Source organism: Poecile atricapillus, chromosome 4 (genome assembly GCF_030490865.1).
Source record: "Poecile atricapillus isolate bPoeAtr1 chromosome 4, bPoeAtr1.hap1, whole genome shotgun sequence".
Classification (NCBI taxonomy): domain Eukaryota; kingdom Metazoa; phylum Chordata; class Aves; order Passeriformes; family Paridae; genus Poecile; species Poecile atricapillus.
In genome coordinates, this window is record NC_081252.1 from 22,777,367 (window position 1) to 22,798,653 (window position 21,287).

The following is a 21,287-nucleotide window of genomic DNA, read 5'->3' on the forward strand; positions in this document are numbered from 1 at the left end:
GCTGATGAAATCACCGTACTTCTTACTGCCCATTTGTAATAACTGCCCATCCCTGGTGATTCGTTCATTGTGTGATTTGCAATTGAGTTGTTATGAATTTAGAGAGGGGAGAATTTATCAAAAACAATAGCTGGATGTGAATGCCAACCCAATGTGCTCTGAGAATCCATACTGGGGACGTAATGCCGGGCCTCTGAGCTCTGCAATCAGACGCCTGCACAGCAGGATATTGTCTGTCCTTTGGAAAACTCCTTCATATATGGATTCTGGGCTAGTGTGAAGTACTTAGGACACAATCAGGGAGGAAAGAGTTTGAGATCTGATAAAAGCTATAGACTTTGTAGCTGTCTTTTTGTCCGGGGAGTGTGTCCAGCTCAAGGTGGTTCACGGTGGGATCAGATCATTGCCCTCTTTCAAATATCTTGGCTTTCTCAAAGCCTGATCTCCTAATATAGGACAGAAGAAAGATCCCTCTGGAAGGCTCTGTGCCCTAGATATAACTTATTTGGGTCTCTTTAGTTTTTGAGACACACGGCTGATTGACAGACCAAGACTATGAAGTCAACTTTGCTGAGCCATAAATAGCATAATTCAGCTTCTCTGAGTCCCCAACAGATGTATTCATCAGGCACATGAGTCTCTCCAGGCATCAAAATTGACAGATTTCATTAACTTTCTGCAGCCTGAGAATCCAGCTGTAATAGACAGTGTGGAGAAATCAGAGGAACTGCAGGTTCCCAGCAAGACTGTGTTATCAGACAGTCCTGATTATACAGAGCCGCTGGGCAAGGACTGGCTTAGCAGTCACCGCTCTCCCTGGTACTGCTCCTAATGACTAATCCCCACAGCATCCTTTCTCACCTCTCTGAGCCTTGCAGTTTAACATCACAGCCAGCCTCCAGAAGGGAATTACGTGATGCAGTACAGTCATCCTTTCCAGCAACAGCTCTGCATCCCACTCTTGTGTGTCAACACAGGCCTGGCAAAAAACAGCTACTCCCAATGCCCTTGCTATTGGAATCCTGCTACTAGATTTCAGGTGTCATGAAAACATGACACATTCATGAGCATGAAACCCTTAGTAGGCTTTTTAGAAAGGAGAAAAGTACTTCCTCCACTAAAGAATTAATTTTAGTACTCCTTGTGCCTTGAGCTGTGCTCACAAAGCCTGCCTTGTGATTTCTAAGCAATAGGAGATTCTCCTCCTTGCTCTTCACCCTGTCAGCTCGACTTCTGCTGTTCTGTGTTTTGAAGATCTGCTTCAGGGTTCTGGGTGAACAAGAACCTGTTGGTTTTAAAATGTTGCTCTCCCTGCAGCTGCTGAGGACTGAGCTGAGCACTGCTGATAGGCAACTGAGGCTAAAAGTGCAGTAACAGGCAGTAAGAGGTCATTTTGAAAAGGGAAGGAGGGATAATATGCACAGGGAAAAGAATTGTGTGATGTGGTACTTATGCTTATATTTGCTTTCTGAGACTGCATCTCCTTGCATTAGGCAATAAACCTCTTACTCAAGCACCTGCAAGTCAGTGGGAGTGTTTGACAAGCTTGGTGAAATGGTGTGGTGGAAGGGTGGAAGTCTCTGATCTGCCTCTGTGCAGGCAGTCAGGCAGGGTGTGCTCTGACCAGGCGGTGTGCAGGGCGACAGGATCTGCAGGCTGCCGGCTCTCCCATGGCTCCTGGGATACAGGCAGGATGAGAGCCATAGGTAAAACCTGGCAGATGACTCCTAACACACTGCCTTACTGTAAGGAGGAGGCTGAAAGAGAGATTGGTCCCATCATGAAGAAGGAATTGCACTGTCTTTTTCCTTGTCCTCTCTCTAGAGAAAAGCAACAGAAAATATTTCAGCAGCATTCCAGGGAACATGGCTCCCAGGATCACTAAAGAAATACCTGTAAGGAGCAGTTATAAGATGGTATAGCAGGATTCTAAAGTTTCATATTGTTCAGAAATTATGCTGTTTATTCTTGAGTGCCATCTACTGACAATTCCTGTCTTAATGGCTTGCTTTCATTGGTATCGCTGATTACAAATGCCCTATATAACTTCTGTTAGCTTAGATGTTCTTTATTCCTTGAGCACTTTCTTTCCCTCTGCAGACCAGGATACCCTTGACATTATGTTTTCAGTTATCTCTTGGACTTCTCTTTTCCCTTCCACCCATCACCAGGCTTCCTCCCTTCCCTGCCTGCTCCTTCTGCTTAGAGAGCAATTTCTGCCTTCCCTATGCTCACCCTTCTGGCTTCAAAATGTAGCTGCAGTTGTGCTGGCCCCCTTGAGCAGGAGGTTGCCTCTATCAGTTTGTTACAGCACTGCTGAGATCTTGTTTCCCCCTTTCCTTTCAGTTCTTCCTCTTCTTTCAAGACCTTTTTCAGCAACTTTCATGCTGTAACCTTGAAAATATTTAATGATCACTGACTCCACTATATTACCTATTCTAGAGGTATTTTATTTTAGTTATGTGATACTTGAATTAGCATTATTATTACAGTTTTTCATTTTCTATCTGTAAGATTTCCTCCCCCAGCAGTCCAATACATTTTGCAAAGATAAAAATAAATTAAAGGTGAAAAGTTATTGCCAAGGACAAGAGCTCGGGAAGTTTAGCCTACAAGATATTTCTTTCTCCATTGAAAACATAACCTGTATAGATAAAGAAAATCCCAGGTAGCTAACTCATTATAGGCAAGTGAGAAAATGGGTCAGGAGACTTCTTTCTTATACACTCAGTTTTTGGCTTGGTTCCATCTCTGCCAGCTAGCCAAAGGAATGAGGAAAATTCTAGTGAAGTTTCTTAATGCATGGCACCATTTTGATTGAGGCTTCTTTGCCTGTGCCTCAGACAACTCATCATGATGGCCAGTGATACCCTGACACTCAGCTGCCTCTCAATTTCAGGCAGAAAATATCAAGCTGTACAAGTGTAGACATTTGCCCACAACACGCTTATATTGTGGAACTCCTTCCCAGAGGGTTTTGCTGAGGTCAAAACTGTAAGTAGGTTTAAAAAGGATTAGACAGATCCATGGTGGGCAGGTGTGGTGTTTGCTATTAAGCATGACAGCCTGGCTCTAGCATCTGTTACAGAAAGCCCCTGTAGAGCTGATAGCTGGAGGGGGCTGCAGAAGGGAATCTGCTCTTCTGGGCTGACCCCAGTTGGTGCTGCCAGTCCCCCCCATGGGCAGTGGCTACAGCAGCCACAGGGCATGATTAAAAACAGCTTCACTCTGGACAAAGCCTTTGAATTCCCATGAAAATAGCACTTTGTCTTAAACAGTTATTCTCCACTAAGATCCCTGAATCTCCAGTGATAAAACTGGGATTCCCCCCCTGAACTCAATGCCACAAAAAGGACAAGGTTAGGCCTTCCTGGGGTTGTTTCAGCAGAGAGAGTTTTGCTGAACTGAGGGCTGAGGAGTATTTCCATATTAGCTCCTGGACTTCTAAATCCATATTCTGCCTTTTGTATAAGCACACATCCAAACTAATATTTGACTAACTTAGAAATTACTTATCAGTAAGATGGCACGTGTCACTTGCATCTAATTTCTTTTATTTTAATGACTAACAGCCTGTGCTGCAATTCATAATCCAGTCTCTTTCCTCCTTTCTTGAATCAGGCAGCAAGACCTGATCAGTGACAGAGATGATGCTTGTGAAATTGCTGCACAGGAGTTCCTTTCACTGAAGGGCTGACAAGATACCAGCTGAGGAGAAAGCTTAATTGCATGGGTGATCAAAGGAGAATGTATGAAGACAGGGAGACTGTAAGGGGGTGTGCGTAGGAGTGTGTTTTAATGAGAGATTATGGGGAAACATGTGAGTCTGGCACACACAAAATGACAGAAATGAATGCATGAGCTAGTACAAAATAGCATGCTAACCAAAGGCATCCAGAGATCAGCTTCAGCCCCTTCTCAGCCCTTGCCTAAGAGAACTGTATTCTATTATCTGTCATCCCACTAACTATACAAAGAGAAAAAAGTGAAGGTTTGATCTTTGCAACTGGGAAAGGAGGTGGCGGAGGGGGAACCTCATGAGACAACAACATCCAGGCTGAACTGGAAAAGAGAGATCAAAGCACTGAGCTGAACTGAGAAGAAAGGACACAGGACACTGATATGGTGTACTCACAGGAATGGGATGAATTGACATAAAAAATGAGAATTTAAAAAGCATTGAAGACACTTGCCAGCCCTTGCATGGGCTGTAACACACTGCACTGACAGAGGTTTGGTTCATGATGTGCACTGTGCTTCGTTGTATGCTTACTGTCTTACTTTATACTCAGCTCCATTTACATCACTGGGGGTACTTGAGGAGTAAGATGCCTCTTAATATCAAAACAGGTGCCATTAAAGTGGCTTATACACAATCTCACATCATTTTAGCCCAAATCCATTAAAAACCTCATTACAGTTATACTGGCATAAACCTCTGTGCCAGTGTTCTCCAACTGATTTAAACTGCATCAATATAAATCCAGTTTCAATTGATTTAAGAGATTCTAGGCAGAAGTGCACTGCATTTGACAAACTGATGGGAGGACATACCCTTATTGAAATATTAAAACTTCTGCACTCGATCTTATCATATTCAGCAGTGTGGCTTTTGAACTTTTGCCATTTTGTATTTTACAAGCCCTTACAGGGAGGGAAAATAAGTAACTTTAGAGCAGTCAGGTTAACAGCCTTTCACTTCATCAACTGAACCCGTGTGCAACCACAGATGCCTTAAGCTTTAGTGTTTTATAAAACTATAAAGACATAGGAGAAGCATAATGCTTTTTCTACTTACCCTACTCTGAACTCAAGCATATTAGTGGCTGACAACCTTTTTTTCTTTTTTTTTGTGTAAAAGGCATCTAGCCTTTAGTTGAACACACCCTGGTTTTATGTTTTTATTATTTAATTTTTTTTATTAAATAAATATTTTTTTTTTATTATTTAAAAATAATGAAAGCTCAGTATCTAAGATGCCATCCACTAGACCAGGTTGCTCAGTGCCCCATTCAACCTGGCCTTGAATCCTTCCAAGGACAGGATATCCACAACTTCTCTGGGCAGCCTGTGCCCATGCTTTGCCACCTTCACCATAAAGAATTTCTTCCATATATCTAACCTAAATCCAGATGTTATTTAATCACTCTCAAGTTCCCCACTACAGCAGCTTTCTGGTCCACATGGTGAACCATTCTACTGTTATTGAAGTTTATCCAATATAACACTGAGAGAAGAAATGCTGTACTGGTCTTGAAATGACACCATGTAATGTTAAAAACAAGATAAAAACTACTACCCCTCATGTGCTGGCAGTGATAAATTATGCAGTTCTCTCCTTCCAGTCTCTCCCATCTGCAACAGCTACAATAGAACCTTAGTTCAAACACTATTCTTATTGAGTGCTGGAGCTGTCAGGCTAGTCTCTGCTTTTGTGTGAGATTCATGAAAAATAAATTTGACAATTTCTCTAAGTGAAAGGCCTCTAACCATGTCTCCAGCCTGATAACCACAGTACTTACATGCTTTGTGAAATTTGTGTTTCACATCAAGAAGGGTAGATGCTGGAGATACCTGGAAAAGAAAGAAAAATACATGCAGATTAATTTTTCTTTCTTCTTCACTTTGGGATCCCTTCTCCACTCCTCTAATGAAGAGATGTTTAAATTTGTCTGCAAGCCCTTCAGGCTAAAATGCAAAAAAAATCAGCAAGTTTGTTTTCACAGGTTGGTATGTTATTAAGGATTGTTCAAATTTGACTTATACATCACATGGACCACCTCTGCTTGGTCAATGGAAGGGTAAAATCACAAGGGTCAAGAGGGAAATCTGCTGGCCCTTGTCTGATGCAATAATTGCTCCCTAGATCAAACCAGTAGGAAAACTTGAAGGGTTCAGCTTTAAAATTAGGTTCAAGCATGCTGAGGTCCATGTCCTAGAGACATAGAAGTGTTCTCTGGAGAGGGCAGTAGCAAAAGTGGTAGGTTCTGCTCTTTCTGCCTGAAATGAATTTGCCTCTGCATGCTTTTGTTCATGTGCACTGAAGCAATTCAAGTGTTACAGTTTTAGAGGGCAGTCTGGAGGCTTTTTAGGCTTTATTTTATTATGTATATTGATTTCTTAATATACTTTGTACAAATTACCTGAGAAGCACATTTAGAACTTACTAAAGCAAAAGACTTAGATTTGCCTTTTGTTTAGAAGGAAAGGCAATGGGACTCTTGAGGAAGTAGCATGTTGAGCTACTTATTAGTGGATTGTGACAATAATCATGAAAATGAATAGAGAACATAACAAATTCTCCTAGCAGAGATCACTTAGTACCTTAATATAGGTTGTTTTGTTGAAAAGACTGAGTTTGGAGAAATACTGATGCAACAAAATAAAACTGCTGACTCTAAAGCAACAAATCAGTACAGAAAGAAAAGTTTACTCTTATGTAATTTGACACCCCACACAAATATACAATATATGTGCTATTAGTACTTATGAGTAACCCAACTTGCTTTCAGTAATATGAACAGGCAGAGAGCTCAATACAGATTTCAGTGATATAAAGATGTAAAATGACACCTGTGCTAAAAGGTAGTAAAGTACAGATCTTTTCTAAGATTTTCTTGGGTATAGATGAGAATACTTTCTTTTCCACAGTTACAGAGGGTTTTACTGGGCATTTACAGAAACTGCTGTAAATGAAATTCCGCTTAAACCCTGACTTGTCTCTCTGATGTGGCTGCTAAGCAATGCCAACTCCAGCCAAATCAAGGCCTAGGCTACTTGAAACCAAGGATTACCCTTTCCCTGTCCCCAACACCTATGTTGGCCCAAACCATGCTGAACCTTACTAGGCCAGGCAAGAGACACTGCCCTTGGAGACCCTTTCCTTCCTAGCTACAGGAAACAACAGAAGAAACCATTTTATCTTTCTTAGTTTAAAACGGAAAGAAAATATTTTATATGTGTTTATTGCACTTGAGCCATTCCATGCAACACCCAGTAAAGCAGCACATCTCCCATCATCTCCATGTATTTTTCTTGTCCTGTGTGCAACTTCTGTGGTCTTGAATACTGGAGCAGGGGCAGTTATGTTCTCAAAGCCTCTAAAAATGTCTGAAATTGCTTTCTCACACTTTGTGGTCTCACACCTGTGAGGCCTGGAGCCCAAAATCCATCGGATACGGTGCAAGCACTGTTAGCTGGCAACACCTATTCAGTATAAAAGCTTGCAGACCAAAATCTGTCATGTGTCCTAGCACAGGGCAGATGGGCAGGTGTTCAGAGCTGGCATTGCCAGCTGAAGGATGGGGATGGTCTTTCCCAGTTGGATGGAGGATGAGATGGCCTTCTAAATGCAGTATAAGTCACATTGCTGCAGGGCCTGCAGATCCCTACAGATCAGTGTGACAGGTTCTGGGATAGAGCAGCTAGGGCCAGCCCACGCTCTGGAGAGCTGATCAACCGATTTAGGCAAAGAAAGCTGAGAAACTGTAAAGCTTAGCATGCTTACAGAGCAGTGCCTGCTCAAAACAGAGGCCAGGTCTCTATCTCTAGCTCTCCTGAGTATGTTTTGACTTCAGGGCAGAGCTGCTCTCAATCTGTTCAAAATGTCTAGCCCAGCCCTTGTTAGCAGCTCTACCTTTACATCCCCCCTCCCTTTTCTCATCCTGAGACAATCAGTGCTTTCTCCCCTCCAAATCCTGCTATGGCAGCACTGGGATTTGTATCACCTAACTTCAGCTGTTTAAAAAATTAATCCAAGCTCATGTTTTAGGTCTACCTGTGGAACCAGCCACCTGCCTCAGGTGTTTAAAAGCTACCACGTGCTTGCAGTGTCCTGCTGCGGCCCAGGAAGCTGTGAGTGTGCCCCTGGGGGGTGAGGAGCAGCATCCCACGCCACTGCCCACCTCCAAGGCGGTGCAGCGGCAGCTGGAAGGGCTGTGCTCTGTACATCCCTGAGCGAGGCAGAGCTCATCAGCAGGGCACCGCTGTGCCTGGCTGCATCCAAGCTGCTTTAGGCCAGAGCTGCTTTAAGCGCTGCCAGCCTGTGCCCGGAGATGTGCTGGGCTGGAGAGCGCTCTGGCAGCTCCGTGCGGCTCTGCACAGGCTGCGGGGGCCCGGGAGGGAGCAGAGCTCACATCCAGCCAGGAGGGCAGCAGGACACTTGTTCCATGAGCCAGCTGCCTTCAAGAAGGGCCCTTCCACTTGAGACAAACTACACGGGTCGTGAGCTGAAAAATAACACAAATACTTTCCCCCTTCAGAATGGGCCGTGACATAGAAGAATCGCGGTGTCCTTTCCCAGGCAGAATAATGAGGCTATAGCAACAAAAGAATGAAATATATTTTTTTATGATCTTGATAATTCTGTGTCCTTTTTTAAAGACCTCGTGAAACAACCAGTGAAGTTATAGTTTCTAATATTGATCAATGAGAAGATGGATGCTGAGACACCAGCTTACTACTAAGAGTGTCCTCTTCGTAGACCATTAATTATCTTTTGTTCTTTTCACTGTACATCAATACAAGCTAAGGAATTGTAAGGACCGGGAAAGCATTTGCTCTTATTACCCTTTGTGCTAACTGAATAAAACACCCTGGAATATTTCACTGTAATTATTAGTCTTACTCTCCTTTCATTCTTTTGAGTTATGTCTGAAAGTGTTAAAACCCTTTCTTTCCTCTATTTCAGCACTTTACAAATATGCAAAGGCAAAGCAGAGTGAGAGACCACCATTAGTCTGTTTAAAGCAAGATGGATTTCTGCTCTAAGTTGGTAAGTGTCTTCCACAGTCTGATGGTCAAGCCAGTTTTTCCCTTCTTCACTTTTAGTCTAACACCTGATTTAAAGTGTAGTCAACTTTCCAATAAGTGACTGTCATGTGTTAGGTACAAGACTACTTTTTTTTCTAAATGTTATGAATAAGTGCATATTTTACAGCTGTGGGTTGCAGTCATTACACTTTTTATTCAGAAAAGGATGACTTCAAAATGTCAAATCCTGCTTTTCCTGTACTTTCACAGCCAGAAAACTTTTACTTTTCCATTTGAGGCAACTTTTCATTTACAGGAGTTCAAGAATTAAAGGACCTCCTGGGTCATCCATACCAGTTCTGTTCTTCCTTCAGACACCAATGCACAAAGCATCACACTTCTTTTTAAGATTTAAAATACCAAATTAGTATTTTATGCTATGACTGAAGTTTGAGCACTAAGTAGGAGATATTAAGGGAACTTAATACTGCCTTTTGTGAGTGCAAGCTAATCAGATAGTTATCCACTTTCATACCTCTTTCACATTTATAAATCAAGGAATTATGCCAAATCTGGTGATCTGTATGTAATTGCATCACTCAGTACTTGCACTAAAGAATTATTGTAGGGGTCAGAGGTCAGCAGAATATCAATAAGAATTTGAAGAATAGAATTTCAGCAAATAAGTAATCTTTCATTCAACATTTCTCTCTGAATACTTTTTTTCTCTTTGTGACACGTCAGTACCACTGCACTGCTGAGTCACCTGCTTTGTAACAGGAATTTTCCATAATTGCAGAAATTCAGAAACTGCCACTCCAGTTGCTCATTAAGCACTGCCCCATCTTCAGCAGGGTAAATTTGTTCAAAAGGGTGACATCACTTTATTGCAGCTGAGGATCTGGCTGCAAAACAGATAACCAGCTAATGGGAAATTAGGTAATTTCCAAATTCAGCACTCAACAAATACTTCATCATTACTGCTTATGCACCCTGTCCTTGTTATGGAACCTTGCTGTATTATAAGAAACCAGCAGCATTCCACAGAAAGTTAATTAGAAAAACACCTGCTCTAGCTGGTCTCTGCGTTCTGTGAATTTGACTTCTAGATCAGATTGGCTCTTTCTTATTGTCAAAGTCAGAATTAAAAACTGGGCACTGTTCTGTTTTAACCTTTCCCAGTGTGTCCCATGCTGCTCTCTTGGTGAACCAGTGTGCTGGTCATGCCCAAAGAGATATAAATAAATGAGCTCACCATGGAAATGACATGGAGGTAACTACATACAGACAAGTGCTGTCAGCAGCTACACAAGGGCTTTCTCTGGAATCCAGTATTTTACTCAGTAGGCTGCAGTGAAGTGGCTACCAAACAGCTGGCTCTGACCTCCATCCAGCCTTTCTGAAGCAGGAGATATTGTGAATTATGGTTTGAGCTGAGGTAGTTTCCAGCACACCTACGTAAGTAGAGGGCTGTCTCACTGAGCAATCTTCCAGATTATTATCTGGTCACATGAACCTTGGCATATGAGATAATCTGACTGACTAATATTTCCAGTGATTATGGGCCAAATTAGCTAAGAATACACATAACCACATGCTTGCTGAGTGCAGTCATGTCAATTTACACCAGAGACAAGTTTGGCTCTAAAGATGATTAATTGTTTTTGTACTTCTAGTTGGGTATTTCTATTAAAAACAAAACAAAAAAATCTTCTCTCTTTGCAAGAAATTTCCTGAAAAGGTATCAGACACCAAAAAGAGCTTTTTCTCTCTCTGCTAAAGATGAGAGTGGAAGTAAAGAGAATGTAATTCATTAGCAGAGAGAAGGTGTGCAGAATTCAACACATTCACCTATTTCTGAGCAAATCTGACTATATTGGTACATCCCCATGCCCTCTGATCTTTTATTAAGGGGAGCTGAGTAAGTTTACTGTTCATCTCAGCAGCTGAACAGCAGAACCTGTCTCTGTCACAACACTTTTCTACCAGGGAAATGGAATTTTTATGGCAAAAGCCTGGATGTGTAAATTTGTGTTGACTTCAAATTTTAAAAATGGAATAGAAATGTATAAAAAAAATCTGCTTCTGGCACATGCTGGGAATTAATTTTGTTGTTTTATATTCATTATTTTTATTTCTCATCTTTGTGGAACTTTCATTACTTCTGCATTATTTTATGACACATCTATCGTGATAGTGCAAAATAGTATAACACATGGCTCTCATGCCATTGAAAATAACCCAACAGGAAATAATATGCAAATAAATGCACTATTAAGTTGTAAAATAAATTGAACTTGAAATATTTAGTGTGTCATAACAGATTGAAATATTTCAAAACTAATTTGTAATGCAATCTCCCAAATTCTACCTCATAAAAAATTCAAGACTCATTTTTTTTACTGTCATTTTCAAAGAAAACAACATTTGAGATATGCACTTAAAATAGTTGACAAAAAATAAAGTAAAATAAACCACAAACAATAAAATAAACTTCAAAAAATATTTTATTATAAATAAATATAGTGCTGTTTTAATGAATATAGTATAAATAATAAAGAATAAGAAACAGCAATTTTGACCCATACTTCTCAGGAAGAAGGTAAGGCTTAGGGTGGTGTTTATGTTTTTGTTGGGATTTTGATTGCCAGTTCTAGCACAGATAAAGCATATGGCTTAGCTGTGGAACCTCTGAATTTATCTTCCCTTTTCTGTCAAATGGCTGTATAGGTTTTTGTTTGCTTTTTTTTATCTACACACATGGCTAAAATTAAAAAATCAAGAAGTGCACCCAAGAAATTCAACTAATTTTTAGCACAAGATGGTCACAATCTGTTTGGGGACTGCATGAAGTAAAAAAAGCCAAAAGATCAACCAATTCAAAAGAAAATTCACAGAAGAATATATTTTGGCAAATTGAGTGATTCTGTGAGCAGCAGGGCTAATAAAGCAGGTCCGTGGAGGGAAGCTGGAAGCTGAGAAGCAGCAGAAAGGAATGGGAAATTAGGGTGATATATGAGAACAACCAGGCAGCATCAGGTCTGTTAGAAATCCAAGTACTTTTCATTATTCAATACCAAGTGCAATGAAGAGATGCTTGCTGTACTTCTGGTAGAGATTCTCTGACTGCCACAACTTTGTTCTTTTGAAGCACAAGAAATGCAGCTGTTAAGGAAGAAAAGCTTGCGTTTTAAGGACTTTTTAAAGTCCAAAATTGCTTAAACATAGGCAGATATAATAATAGCATTAACATATATTGCTGTCTATTTACAGATCCATGACTACATGGCTCAGGTGTTTCGTGAAGAATCACAAGTCGGATTTCAGAGAGAACCTGAAGCATGTTCTGATGGAGCAATAAATCACATGCAGGACTATTTTAATGCTAATAATGTCTATAAGAGATGCCATTATGCACCTAACTTTCCATCATGGGCTGTGCCGTTAGCTATTAGACTAATAAAACACCTACGGCTCCCTATGGTCCTGTATTGCTCCAGTACATTTATAATTTGCAATAATCTCTGAATTATCTCTGATACAATAAGGCAAATGTGCAGCTTGGGTAAAATGTAAATTTGGTGGGAAAGAGGACATTTTCACACTGTCTGGGAATCTGTCTCTACAGATAAAATTTTGGCAATATTCACTGCTCTGGTGGCATAGCTGGCTTTTGCTGCTGGCCAGAAGTTTCAGGAAGAGTTGGAGCACTACCAGTGTCTCACAAATTCACTCTTGTTTTTGCTGAACTTTGAATGCAACTTTAATTTTTTTTTAATATTTATTATATTTACTTCTTTATTTCTTCCCCCAGGCTTAGGCTGGTTTTTATCTAAAATAAGAGATGTATAAAACCTGTCATTTAAAGGCACTTCTAAGCTTTGATTAGTATCAGCTGAAACATTAGTCATCTGTTGAAGCTTCTGTAATTCTTTAAATTATCCCTTTGCAAATGCTAAATGCCCTAAAGTTACCAGATTCTCCCCTCCCCAGTCTCTCTCTTCTAGAAAAATCAAAGGCCATTTCTCCAGGTATTCCATTTAAAAAGCCGTCTCACAGCAAGCAAAAAGTAATATGTATAGTTGCCTCTTTTCATCTGAAACCATCTGTAGCTATATTGACATTAAAATTATGTGAATTTCTAGCAGAGCAGGAAGAATTAAGTTCTTTGCTTGCATTGCTACAACATTGCTACAACAGAATTTGAATATGTTTACTTACTTTACCAAGTATAAGTAATAACTGAGGAAGAAAGTACTATTGTCATCAATTCCAGCATTGTGGGCTGGGCATAAGATTCAATTCTTACAGGCAAGAAAAGACACAGATTTTACAAATATATTTTTTCCTCAGTGCCTCCCAGCAGGGACCAGATCCCTGTTGTGCTGGATGCTGTGAAAATGTGCAGTGAAAGACACAAGGCACCATGAAATCCTCCCTCCAAAAGGAAGTAAAAAGAGAGGATTTCCACAGCAATGAGCCTGCATCCAGCTATTTTTGTGTCTGTGTTCCTTCAGCCATTTTGCTGTGGGAATTGCTGCAGTGTGGGACTCAGCATCCATGTCTCACTATGGAAGCCCCCTACTTGGGCACAGCTCCCTTTTGGCATCTCTGGCATCAGAGGCGGAACACCATTAATGAGAGGTTGCTTGAGTGAGAAAAATTATGATAAAAATCCTCTGCATGAAACGAGACTGCTGTAGATGGTCACAGGTTCTGCTCATTCTCCACAGAGAATATATAGTCCTCTGAAGTGAAATATTAGAAGTGAAAGATTTAGGGGGGAAAATACTTTAAATTCATGTTTAAATACATGAAAGTATTAATCTGTTTCCTGGGAAAGGACTTCTCTACTTTGCTTCCTTAGAATGAGGCTAATGGGAAGAACCTGACATTAGAGGCAATGTTCTGGTACTGCAGAGTTCCTTTGCAGAGTTCCATTGCCTACTTTAATGACTGCATTTGCTCACCTAAAATGAATGTGGTATGTCTAACCTCCAAGCCGTGATGTGAGAAGTTATTTTTATTTGCCAGAGCTGACTGTGCAAAAGAGAGACAGTGATGACTGCTCTCCTCAGCTGTTCACTTTCTGTGACAGAATGGCCACTCACAGGCGAGAGTAAGAGATTTCTGATACCAGAGACAGCATTTCTGCATGCAGATGGCTTTGCTGACATGCCAGTGGAAATTCATTGTGCTGTTAAGCCATAGCATGCAGGTACAAAGACACTGCTGCTTCAGGTGTTTTCCAAACAAAAAAAACCAAACCAAAACAAAACAAAACAAAAAACCAAACAAACAAAAAACGTTTATTAACTCCTTCAGAGACAAACAGGCCTTTCAGAGTAATCAGAATAAGCCCTAATTCATCTTTGGCAAAAGATGTAGTGATATACACACTGTAATATTTAACTGCAAGAACTGTGGAGTAAATACAAGTGATCGGGCTGAGGCATAGACTTGTGTCTATGCAAGGGTGCTTCAATTCCCTAAAAATAACAATATTCCCATGATATTCATTGTAGGCAATAGCTACAACTCACAAATATATAGTTAAAAGTTCCTCCAGTGTGTACTCTGAACCATAAACATTCAATTATCACTAACTGGGTTTTACAGAGAGATTTCAGTGGGTTGAAGGCACTGGGTAGAGGATGAAGAGCTGGTTTAAGGAACAGTAGGAAAGTAGCCTCCATTATCTTCGCAACACATCAAGAGGCTCTTTCTGCAATCTGAAGATGCAGGATCTCTTCTGCAGGCAAACATAGAAGTGTTTTGAAAAGGGGGGTCACTGCACAATAGCCAAAACCTGAGCTTGTACCTCTGTTTACAGCTTAACTTGCAAAATCGTACAGTGCAAAACTACTGAGCTCTGAGGCTTTTGATGGGAAAAAGCTTTCTCTGCTGGTTTCCCCAGAGGTGATTTATTCTGTAAAAACTGTACTGTGTAACACTTTCTGCCTTAAAAGCAACTCATGCAAAGTTAATTACATTGCACTATGTTTGTGGGAAAATATATTTTACTACAAGTTAATTTGAAGAAGAAAATATTATACAATGAATGCTATAAAAGAAACAGTTATGAGTTGCCTTAACAGCATTTATAAATCAAATCAGTGCACATCGATAACTTTAAAACCAACCTACATCAGGCTTTTGGAACAATATATGAGTAAAACAGTTTTTAAGTAGCCATGTATTTTTCATGAGTTGTGGGTGGCAAAAAAAATGTGGGGTATTTGTTAAGAAGTACAAAAAGGAGTTATTTTCTTTCATTTATAAGACTTGATGATTTTTGCATGTTCTGCTGTTTTCTGTGACTTTTTGGAAGCAACACAGAAGCCAAAATCCTTAGATTTTTTTTTTGTGCTTTTTAATTGAAAATATTTCTTACAAGAAATCTTTGATTACACGCTTTCCTCTTTATATAGAGATAGGAATATCATCCATACAAATTAATAAATTGCAAGGGCAAAAAGGGACTTTTGATCATCTAGGCTCACCTGCTGTTTTACACTGGCCAAAGAGATTTATTCCTTGCTAAATACTTCTTTCACTCATTGAGCAAGAACCCTGTATAATTCATGTTTCAACTACAGAATATTTTCACTCAAAAGCAGTATTGCTGTGCATGTTAAAGAGCTGAAGATTGGCCCACAAGACACTCAACTCTTACTTAAAACGGTAAAAATATGGGCCAAATTTCTTGGCTAAATTTTCCTAATCGTAGCTTTCAGTCACCAGCTCTTGTGAGGCCTTTGGCTGCTTGGGTAAGAACCTCTCTGCTCAGAGACATCCTCTACTGGGTCTGCCTCCCTGAGGAGCAGGGAAAAAAGGAAGGAAAATCCAGAATGCTGTCCTGCACACTGGCCCAGATACTTAAACTCTTGTCCTGTCATGGGCAGTGCGTGGAGCAGGAGGCTGCTCGTATCCCTCCTCAAAACGTCAGTGCCTAGTCCCAAGACACCTCCTCTGAGCATTTATGCACTGCTTTTAAGGACAGTTGTAGCCTAAGTTTAAAGAGCTTTCCCTGCTTGGAGACTTCCTCTAGTCTGGGGACATTTTGTAGAAGAACTGGAAAAAAGAAAAACTGAAGCTGGTTTGTGATTCCTCCCCATCCCCCAGAATCAGAAGCCTCTTCTCCCATGCCATATCACCTCAGAATTCATTTCATGAGCAAATCTGGGGAAAAGGATCTCACACTGCTATTATTTCTCTCCTAAATTCTTTAAGTAACTCACTGGAAAAGCTTGTGTGTACCAAACTACTTGCATAATGTCATATCCATAGCAGAAAAAGTCCCCAGAGCAGGTTGACAATAGTAAACAAAAGAAATGATAGTCCTATAAAGAATTTCATGTTCACAGCATGCATGTGCAAAATAAAATGCCAGTGTTGCTGACTGTGATTTGTGAATGACATGTGAATTTAAGTTTTGCAGGATTAGGTAATTTTCCTCCAAACCCAGCTCCTGCAGGAAATGGCTATGGGACCAAAATGTCCAGGATTTTTTTCTTCTACTTCCTTTCAGTATTTTTTTCTGCCTTGCCTAGTCGTGGAAAAGCCTGCAATATGATGTAAAGGTGTTTTAAAGGCATAAAAAACATGTATGTATTTATTATGCTCCTTGAAGTTAAAGACAATCAAGAACTTTCAATAACCACTTAATATATGTGACTGATCCTTCCCAAAAGTATAAGATAGGTAAGAAAACCAAAAGAAATAATGCTATTTTTCCTTTTTCAAATGGAGAATTAATTCAGAGACTTAGTTGTTCTAGATTCAAAACTTTGGATTGATGCCAACTGATTTCTCAAGATGACACAGCCAAACATACCTTTTATAAATCCCTGATACTGCATTGAAGACAGGAAATTATTTCTTGCTAAATAACAGAATTAGTTAAATATACCATAACTTTGCAGACTTTATAGAGCTCCCACTATTCTGAATGGGATTCATAGGCACATGCAAGAATCTCATAGAAGCTCAACCTCTTGGAAGCAGCTCTTGGTGTTTAACCACAGAGCATTAAGCATTGAATCACTCTGCCTGAGTTTCTGTTGGGTAGAGAAAGAAAAGGTTCTTCTCTCTTCCATTATAATACAATTTTCCCTTTAAATTTATTAATCTGAGAATATTATAAATGCATTTGCTAAATCATAATATTCTGAACCACTAGCAATATGCAATAAGAGTCTACATACATACATTTTAAAATCTATGGTCCCTATTCTGTGCTGGCAAGCAGTAATTACATGCATACTCGAGAAATTAATCATAACTTATCTCACAAACAGAAAACAGGCATTACAAGTGTCATGTTGAGTCTGTACCAGTTACATTTAATGAAACAGAAAATTATGCATGATCCAGTAGTCCAGTCTCTTGTGTGCTGAAAAATACAACTGAAATTAAGTTCACCAAATGGAAGCAAGGAACTCAACTTCTATGACTTCAAGGTTAACTTAGGAAGGGATTATCACAGCAAACAAAGGGGTTTAAACAGCCAGGTGAATGAACATTCAGAAACCAAATTCATTAAGCAGTCTTGGAAATCCCAGCCTTGTACTATACATGTACCAATCCCTTGGTACTATGCCAAAAATATTTTTTTTTCAGAAGTCCATGCTGCTGGCCATGTAAAGTGAACATATATTCCTGTTTCTGAGCAGAGACTTCCAGGAGTTATTGCTATGCAGTGTATATTTTACCTCTGAATAAAGAGTACTTAGCAATCACCGCTCATGTCTTTCTTTTCACCGCTACAGGGGCAGAGTCCATGGTCTGGAGGAGGTATAGAAAATCTTCAGGGTCAGAAAAACTCAGAATAAAGATTAAAACACAGGTCTGGTATCATCCCAGCAGCATGCAGCATGGAAGGATTCCTGAAACACTGCTCTTTGCTTAATGCTGTTTCCATACTATACTTCTTTTAATGACATTATAGGAAAGCTCAAGATAAGAAACAGATTTGTCTTTCTTCTGATCAAAACCTAATTCTAAATGTATGTAGATAAGCTAACAACTGTGTAAATATCACTCAATAAAGTAATGTGAACACTACCCTCAAAATTGTTATTTTTAGTCATCCTATTTGACCATTATGTGCATGTTTCCTCTCTGGCTAGATTTTAAAAAATAGCAAAAAATATTTTGCCCCATTAAGAATGAACAAATGAGACATTTACCTTTAACTAGGCACACAAATTGCAAAAACACCCTTTAAATGACCAAGAACACTGGAAATCTGGTAGTATTCCACCCTGCATATTTCAAAGGCATTAAATTAAACATTTGAAGCAAACTTATCTACCTGTTCCAGCTGTTGCCACTGAGGATAAGGGATTTTTTTTTTTCCTAGAAAAACAGTAAGTCTCAAAACTCCACTAATTCACTGAAAAATTCCACAGGCTAAATAGATTAGGATTCCCATTTTCATGACATGCAAGAGACCAACTCTTTCACTGAGGGACAATGAATTGCAAAAACTGTGATGAAAACATTTAGGAAGCATTTTTTAGCTGTTATTCATGGGTTCATAAACTTCTGTCCTACCCAATCCTCTCATCCTACTTATGCAATCTGGCTGTAGTTTATATTTCTTTTTACTCACATTATTCAAACAAACAAACAAACCAAACAAAAACTCAAACCACCTATTTCAGCTAAGACCCTTTTTTTAAAACTAAACATTTTTTAAATTGCCATGTCCAATCTAATAAGCAGGGCACAGCTGAGTACATTTAGGTACCAGCAAGTACTCACAGCATTGCAGAGATGGTAGGCTTTACAAATGTATTAAAAACAGGTATCCATTCTGAAACAAATGTTAAAGTATCATGCTCTGAAACAGGCACTGTAATCTAAGTGTCAAGAGTCAGCCTAAGGACATAACTCTGCATCCACAGAGCTGCCAGGAAGTCTAAAACAAAACAGTGCAGGATTATTTGTAAAAATCCTGGAGAAGACCAGCCCAGGGTTGTGACTCACAAGGAATTGTTAGTGTGTCCCAGAGAAAGGAATGCAAGTACTTCTAGTACAGAATAAGACCACAACACACTGAAAAGAGAGTCCCTGAACTCTGGCACCGTGTGAACCAGGCACAGCCGCAGCGTGCTGGGATAATGCACTCACCTTGTCCACAATGCAGATCTGCTTCTTGCTTTGCACATCAACAATCTCTACTTCAAAGTACGTGATTTTTGAATGTTTGAGCGCTGGTGATGGTTTGATTTGGCCAGCAGAGAGCACCAGCTGAGATAAGTTGAAAAAAGAGCGTGAGTCATTGTGAGACATGGACAGAGCTCCTCCATGGGCTGCGAGATCCCGACTGTGTTCTGGAGTGCTGGGATTCTGCCTCTTGAGCATGGTGTGACCCAGCAGCAGCGATCGTCATATCAGCAGGGGACAGTTCCAGGGGAAAATGTTTCCTCCCTGCATCAGTTAAATACAGCCACAGACTGACGAGACACAAAAGGTCAAGTGGCATTCCATTTTAAGTGTACTCTCTTATTTAGCAGGAGTGAAAACAATGGCTCCGAAATCCACGTCTATATTTAATCTGCTATCGTGATGTCCTGTGTTGATGCTGCTGCTGCTTTCTTATTTTCTTTTTCTCATTTTATTTAAAACAGCATTTGAAACAAGACATCCTGAAATTCCCTATTAACAGATGGAATTCCATCTGCTATTAGATGCTGGAATTCCAGAACCCCACAGGGGCAACCAGAAATGGATGCAGTAAATTCAACTATTACCTACTGAGACAGATGTTTAAAATGTCCATGTACACACACATGTATAGGTATAAATGTCACCTATTCTAGAATCATCATCATCAAATGTCATCTTATTCTAGAAATATCTAACAAAATAGCATGAGTTCATCAGCAAAATTTAGGGGATACTTGCAAATATCTGCTTGGATTTAAATTATCTGTTATCTGTATCTATACTATGGATTTTCTGTTATTTAATGGGGAAGAGCTTTCCTTACAGTTCTGCCAGGGAAAAGTCAACTGAAGGAAAGGATATTATAACCTTAAAGGCATTCATTCAGGACTTGGATCATTTTGCTATTTTCCTATTCTTTCCTGACAATTTTTACAATGCAAGTCTGCAAAAAAACAAAAGCAGCTTTAATAGTAAAAATAAAGACTACATAAAACAACAAATTTTCTCTGAAGCAGCTTCCCCAGGCCTTATTTAAACTTCATTTCTCCATGTATGGCTTTTTAATAGGATTTAACAGAACTAGCAGAACTTTTCCATCCTGAAACTCTCCCTATATTTCCCTGGGCTGCCTAGGATTATAGTGTTAGAAGGGCACCATGAGTTTCTGCAGACGGCTCTTTCCACAGAGTAAATTCTGAATACATTTCTCCATGGTAAAATCTCAGGAAAACTACGATCACTTTTACAAAAAATCATATGGGTTTGTTACACTGAGGAAATTAATGAAGTGGAAAAAAGCTTCCACAAGGTAAAAGTCACTACACAACTAGCACCCTCTCTGGGATGCAGGGTGGAAACAGAACATTCTCTTTTCTTTGATTCTGCTGTAACTTAGAGAAAATTTAATGGTTCTTTAGCCATTAGTTCTGACTAGAGGAGCTAACCCCAACTCATAGCTAAGATGCTTTATGCCCACATGACCTAATAAATTTTGAAGCAGCTTAGACTGAGAGAAAAGTCCCCAATGCTTGGTGATGCAGTTGTGCAGCCTTGGGATGCTTTCACTGGATTTGTTAATGGAAAACCCTGACTGGTTGAATGCAGATGTACAAAAATATCGATCCCCTACTACAAAAAAAACCAGGATTAGATTTTGACTATACTGAAATCAGTTAATGTCTTGCCATTGGTGCAGAACATCTGAAGTGCAGTCAGCATCTAAAGGAAAAAAGCAGCTAGACTTGAACAAGATTATATCGCATCAAGGAAGTTCACCTGTCTCCAAGGTTAAATGGAAGAGGTTCAAGGAACTATCACCTTGGTGGAGTCAGTATAGCAAGCAGAAATTTTGGTATATGCTGGTCACAACAAGGGAGAATGACAAATTATTGTCTTACTGTATGGAGCTTTCTCAAAACTGCCACCTAAAGACCACAGAGCACACAGGTCCTAAAATCCAAGTGTGAGATACACTCATTTGAACAGGCTACTCTAAAGAAACTGTACAAACTGCTGTACAAGGAGTGTAACAAACTGATATAATATCCTCTTTTAGCTGTAAGATTTATATAAATAAGTGTAATTCAATTCAAAACCCATAAAGAATAATATTGATTTTCAAGGCTAATTTCTGTGTATATAAAGGAACTGGTGTTACAGTCATTACTGTGGGTTTATTTATAACTTTTAAAAGGATAGCATCTGAGCTGCTGCTGCTGAGAAAAAAAGCTTTTGATTTACTGCAGACATTTAAATGATCAAAATTTTATTACTGACCAATGGACGCTTGAATATCTGAACCAATTCCAGGAAAATGCTTACAAAAATATACTCCCATTTTTTTCAATCTGAGCTAATCA

The 21,287-nt window shown here is 39.6% G+C and overlaps 1 protein-coding gene across 4 annotated transcripts in view; it reads right to left on the minus strand.

The window, feature by feature from the left end:
• The window catches only part of TECRL (trans-2,3-enoyl-CoA reductase like), a 59,305-nt gene extending 40,127 nt beyond the window's left edge, over positions 1-19,178 (minus strand). For 2 of the 4 annotated variants that reach the window (XM_058838692.1, XM_058838693.1), the window contains exons 1-2: positions 18,889-19,178; positions 5,523-5,574 (exon numbers count right to left, since the gene is read on the minus strand). In XM_058838692.1, coding sequence (XP_058694675.1) covers positions 5,523-5,574; positions 18,889-19,122 — 286 coding nt within the window. In that variant the 5' untranslated portion in view covers positions 19,123-19,178. The remainder of the gene's footprint in view (positions 1-5,522; positions 5,575-18,888) is intronic. The other 2 variants (XM_058838691.1, XM_058838690.1) reach the window with 1 other exon arrangement.
• Between the last annotated feature and the right edge of the window lie 2,109 nt (positions 19,179-21,287).